At 59.7% G+C, this 6,021-nt stretch overlaps 1 protein-coding gene across 1 annotated transcript in view; it reads left to right on the forward strand.

The window, feature by feature from the left end:
- OTOF (otoferlin) overlaps window positions 1-5,460 on the forward strand; it is a gene marked incomplete at its 3' end in the record, with an annotated part of 165,587 nt that extends 160,127 nt beyond the window's left edge. Inside the window, 5 exon segments of the mRNA XM_034766932.1 lie at window positions 679-840; window positions 1,786-1,905; window positions 2,309-2,470; window positions 3,058-3,220; window positions 5,390-5,460. Coding sequence (XP_034622823.1) covers window positions 679-840; window positions 1,786-1,905; window positions 2,309-2,470; window positions 3,058-3,220; window positions 5,390-5,460 — 678 coding nt within the window.
- Window positions 5,461-6,021: the final 561 nt, after the last annotated feature.

A 6,021-nucleotide genomic window follows, 5' to 3' on the forward strand; every position in this document is an offset into this window, starting at 1 on the left:
GCTCTGCCAGTGCCCCTCCCTCCCGACCCACAGTCCCCTGGTATCCACTCATGTCCCAACCCACAGCCCCCTGTTATCCGCTCCTGTCCCCACCCACAGCCCCCGGTTATCCACTCCTGTCCCAACCCACATCCTCCTGCTATTCACTCCTGTCCCCAGCTCTGCCAGTGCCCCTCCCTCCTGACCCGCAGTCCCCTGGTATCCATTCATGTCCCGACCCATAGTCCCCCTGATATCCACTCCTGTCTCCCAGCTCTGCCAGTGCCCCTCCCTCCCAACCCACAGCCCCCTGCTATCCACTCCTGCCCCCAGCTTTGCCGAGGCCCCTTAATCCTGACCTGCAGCCCCCCTGCTATCAACACCTGCCCCCAGCTTTGCCGACGCCCGACCTGCAGTCCCCCTGCTATTCCAGCACAGGGCTCCTCACACACACAGGGCAGGGATCGTGGTATATTAAGGAGGTCCCAGCCATGAAGCGACCCTGGCATCCACAGACCACTGAAGAACAGGGCAGAATCTCTTGATTCAGCGAGCCGTGCCAGCTCTTCCTCTCGATCCACTTGCTGATCCGCTTTGTGCACAAACCTGCCCACCCAGCCTGGGGCGAGCCGTGGGGCTGGGCTGGGGGGTGGGAAGCGGCCGCCTGGACACGCCCAAGCTCTCTCCCTGCCTTTCCAGGGCAAGGCGGACTTCATGGGCCGCACCTTTGCCAAGCCGGTGGTGAAGATGTCGGACGAAGACTATGGCCCCCCGCGCTTCCCGCCCCAGCTGGAGTACTACCAGATCTACCGGGGCAACTCCACGGCCGGGGACCTGCTGGCGGCCTTCGAGCTGCTCCAGGTAAGAGCCCAGCCCACGGAGCGAGGTAGCAGATAATTCCACCCTGGGCGACCCCCTGCGCTGGGAGCTGCACCGGCAACGTGGGGTACTGGGTGTGGCTCATTTATCGCAGCAGGTGTGAGCTGGAGACGCGCCCAGGAGAGACGGGCGAGCACAGCTCCTACCAGCGCAGCCTGCCGGTTCTCCTGGCCGAGGGGCAGCAGAGGGTCTAGGCTAAGTCCTCGCTCAGCGAGTCCCCGCTTCCCGCTGGCTGGGGTGAGGCCTATGCTGAGGAGTGGGCCAGCAGGGGGCAGCATGTTGGGGTGGGATCTGCTCCTGGCGTTTCACCAGTCACCCCTGGTCGGACCCTAACAACTTGTGCTTGGCTAACGTGCCTCCCGGACAGGCAGCCTGGACTGGGAGACGCCAAGGGAAGGCGAATCCACCCCTTCTCTTGGGTGTTTCTTCCAGTGCTTAATCCCCCGCGCTGGTAAAGACGCCCGGTGCTAATGCTGCCCGCCGGCCTGCCTCTTGCCAACTCTAGTACACTGGCGCTATCACTGCAGGTGCCAACGGGCCAGTCTCCTGGAGCTCAAACAGCAGAGTTGCCTCTTTCACCCGTGAGGGTCCCAGGTTTGAGAGCTGCAGGGGGTCAATCGCCTCCGTTTGGGGGTGCAGCCCTGTGAGTGCAGGAGCGTGTCTTGTAGCACTGTGCCAGGGAGCTGCCTGGCAGGGTTTTAGCTGCGGGTCTGCCAGGACGGGGTGTCTTGGAGCTGAACGTCATCTCCTCACTTGGATGGTGTCAGTCATCTGGGTGTGCAGCAATAAACCCCGAGGAGCGAATGCAGGAACGTGGAACTCTCCTGTCCCGACTGGGCATGGGGGAGCCAGCGAAGGAGGCGCTGACAGGACGCTCGCGAGGCGTTTCGATGGAGCGGCTCCTGATCGGCGTCGTGTCTCTTCCAGATCGGCCCGGCTGGCAAGTCGGACCTGCCTCCGATCGATGGGCCGACGGACACGGAGCAGGGTCCCATCCTGCCAGTGCCCCTGGGGATCCGGCCTGTGCTGAGTAAATACAGAGTGGAGGTAACAACCCGGGGGATGCTGCTTCCTGGATCACTGCTTTCGGTGTCTGGGCTCACAATGGTGTCAATAAACAGCACAAATGGCCACGTCCGAATTGCATGGCAGAGGCCGCGTGGGGCTGTTTCGGCTAGCGCCGGGGAGAGCCCATTATAATATCTGGGGCATGGTCCAGACTCAGCGCTGGGGTACCCTGGCATGGCTGGAGGGCAGGGAAGCTTGCTCCGCTGTTAGAGGTCAGAGAGGGAGGCTCTCAGCCAGGGACAGGCAGCCCGGGGGCTGTGTGTCCCCAGCCGATATCGCACCACGACCCTTTACCCTGGGCCCCCAGTGCCACCTCCGGCTGTCAGACGCAGGCCGCGGGCGGCTCTCAGCTCCTCACCTCAGCACCTTCCCTTCGGCCCAGATCCTGTTCTGGGGCCTGCGGGACCTGAAGCGGGTGAACCTGGCCCAGGTGGACCGGCCCCGGGTGGACATCGAGTGTGCCGGCAAGGGTGTCCAGTCGGCCCTGATCCAGAACTACAAGAAAAACCCCAACTTCAGCACCCTGGTCAAGTGGTTTGAAGTGGTGAGTCCGGCCTGCTCTGGGGCATGGGGGAGGGGGATAGCTGAGCCCTGCTTGGCCGGGAGAGGCCCTTCCTATCCCTCCTGGGCAGGGCCAGGGGTGGGAGCCCTGGGGGGAGGGCAGCAGGAGCAGCTGGTCTGGGGGTGGGACTAGTGGCCTGGGATCCAGCTGCCACCTGAGTTCTTACCCTGACTCGGGCAGCGACTCCCTGGGTGGCCATGGGCAAGTCACTGACCCTCTCTGTCTCGGTTTCCCCACTGGGCCGATAGGGCTGCAGGGCTCTGCTCGGCAGTGCTGGTGCAGCGCCGTGACACGAAGGGACTGACTGGCACTTTGCCACTATTAACGTAGGCCGGTTAGTAGGGCCCCATCCCCCGCCCGCATGGTTCGGGGCCCTGCGCTCTCCCCCACTGGAAAGCAATCCCCTTCTCCCCTGCCGAGGGGGTTGCTTGAGGGCTGCCCTTCCCCTGACAGGAGTGAGGCCTGCTTGGCTGGGGAAGGAAACTGACTTAGCGTTCACCCTCTGATGGGATCCTGGTCTGAGCCTCCCCCAAAATAACCCCCTACGACGGGGACCCGTTCCCTTCCAGGACCTCCCAGAGAATGAGCTGCTCCACCCACCCCTGAACATCCGGGTGGTGGACTGCCGGGCCTTTGGCCGGTACACGCTGGTGGGCTCCCACGCTGTCAGCTCCCTGCGGAGGTTCATCCACCGGCCCCCGGACAAGAAATCCCAGCACTGGAACACTGCAGGTACCAGCGGGGGGGTGCGGATTGCCTGGGCTGCGTGTGGCCCCCGGCCGGCTTCAGAGCGGGGCGGGGATGGGCAAATGTTGTACTTAAAGTACTGCACAGGATCTTTTCAGGGGGAATAAGGCAAAACGCCACATTTATTAGTAATACATGTATTCATTAACACTGTATTATATGCATATAATATATTACACTTACACTCACACACACACACAAACACACTCCGTCTTGTTGTTACCAATTAGTTGCTCCCCTTAACTTCACTGGCCAGGTGAGTTAGATGGGGGAGGGGGTGGAGCCGGGCTTCTGCCGATCCGGATCGATGCTCCCATGTTGACAAGACGAGACCCGGGGTGCTCTGCAAGACACCTCACTTTTATAGCAGCTTTCCTCTTATGCAGATCTATACCAGATTCAAACTCTGTGTCTGTGTCCATTGGTCCTTTGTGCTGCTTTCTTTTGAGTGTTGTCCCAATGCTGCAAAGAGGGTGCTTCCAAAAGAAGGTGCTTGCTTCTAACCCCCGAGGCCGTCGGTATGTCTGCTTGTCTTTAATGAGCCCACTTGACACGTTTTATTGTCCTTGGGTCTGGCTCCCAGCCCCTCTCTAACAGTTGAGGCTGTCTGGAGGTGCTGCCTTCCATGCCTTGCTCATTCACACCTCATTCATTCAACAGGGCAATTGATTAAGTGGGGGGGGAGAGCTCTTGTTCTACTTCTAGCAAAAAGAAATTTTTCTTCTATCTTATTCTATCCTTAGGGTCTATAATATTATACCAAGGGCAATGCAAAGTTTTTAAATGAGGCTTTGATACAAAGTTCCATGAAAACAGAGGTCACACGTGGGTAGACCCACCACAAGGTTATATGTAGAGGCACAATGTAAAGACATATGAAAATTATCAGAGATTGATCTACACAGAGAGCGATAGACAGGATGTGGTGTTTCCTGCTCTTTAAAGCGTCTAACTGAGCAGAGGGCAGGCGAGAGCCAGGCAGGGCTCCAGGGAGGGAGCGTCAGGTCAGAGCAAGGGACGGGGGGTCAGATGGGTGGGAGATTCACGCGCTTGCTCAGTGGGTCGATATTTACCAAATGCGTCAGTATCCCTGTGGAACCCACTCAGGCCCAGATAACAAAGCCCTGCTCCGGACCGGTGCAGGCCTCATGCCCGACAGCCGCAGCATCCCCTGGGGCAGGGACCGTGCCTGGAGAGCTCTGGGCGCGCCGATGGCACCACGTGAGGAAGAAATAACCCCAGGGATTAGAGGGGCAAAGGCCACCTCTTGTGCAGCCACGCAGGCTCCTCTGTAGAGAGGGCATGGGGGCCTCAGCAGAGAGGCCAAGGGATAGCGGCAGCATCAGNCAGAGAGCGATAGACAGGATGTGGTGTTTCCTGCTCTTTAAAGCGTCTAACTGAGCAGAGGGCAGGCGAGAGCCAGGCAGGGCTCCAGGGAGGGAGCGTCAGGTCAGAGCAAGGGACGGGGGGTCAGATGGGTGGGAGATTCACGCGCTTGCTCAGTGGGTCGATATTTACCAAATGCATCAGTATCCCTGTGGAACCCATTCAGGCCCAGATAACAAAGCCCAGCTCCGGACCGGTGCAGGCCTCATGCCCGATAGCCGCAGCATCCCCTGGGGCAGGGACCGTGCCTGGAGAGCTCCGGGCGCGCCGATGGCACCACGTGAGGAAGAAATAACCCCAGGGATTAGAGGGGCAAAGGCCACCTCTTGTGCAGCCACGCAGGCTCCTCTGTAGAGAGGGCATGGGGGCCTCAGCAGAGAGGCCAAGGGATAGCGGCAGCATCAGCCGAGGACGACGCCTCCGTCCACACGGCGCCTGTGCTGTGGACAGGTAGAAGCCACCCGTCCCCCTGGTATTGCAGGTGTGAGCGCCGGCCGAGTGGCCCTTCCCCCGACGGCGACTCCGGCTGAGTTGGGTTTTCCTTTGAGGGCAGGTGTTTCTTTTCCCCTGATTCTTGTTTCCGGGACAGCTCCCATTTCTTGTCTCTCTTCCCCGTCACCCACCTCCCTCGCATTCCTGCTCTCCGATCTCTTCGGGTCTCCTCTACACTGGCTCTTCTCTGCCTCTCTCTCTCTGTCCTCTGTCCAGCTAAACTGCTCAACGGCTACTTGGCCCTGGCAAACGGAGGCCCGTACTATCGTCCCCCAGGTGAAATTGTCATCAACATGGAACCGGAGGTGCCCATCAAGAAGATGGAGACCATGGTGAAGCTGGAGGCTGTGAGTATCCGAGAAGCCAAGCTCATTCCATGAGCGGCGGGTTTCTTCGCAAAGCTATAGACCCCTGGGGGTGCTCCACCCAAAGCAGGGACCACCCATCTGGTGGGACGTGCAACCGAACTGATGCCCTGAATGAAAGGCGTAGGCTGGCCCCCACGCTGGCCTGGGTGGGTGCCCACGGTGCTACCGGCACAGAGAGCCCCCGTTCAGGACTGAGAGCACATAGAGATCGGAATTCTGCTTCAAAAAATAACAGACCAGCATGCAGAGTCCAGCACTCATACAAACCGGGGTACCCCACCTCAGCAACTCTACAATAACAGACCAGCATGCACCGCGCACTCATACAAACCGGGGTACCCCGCCTCAGCAACCCTACAATAACAGACCAGCATGCATCGCACAGAACTCATACAAACCGGGGTACCCCGCCTCAGCAACCCTACAATAATAAAACAGCATGCACAGCCCAGCACATAAACAAACAAGGGTACCCCACCCCAGCATGTATGAGCAACCCTACAATAACAAACCGGCATGCACAGCCCAGCACATAGACAA

Source organism: Trachemys scripta, chromosome 3, assembly GCF_013100865.1.
Source record: "Trachemys scripta elegans isolate TJP31775 chromosome 3, CAS_Tse_1.0, whole genome shotgun sequence".
Lineage (NCBI taxonomy): Eukaryota > Metazoa > Chordata > Testudines > Emydidae > Trachemys > Trachemys scripta.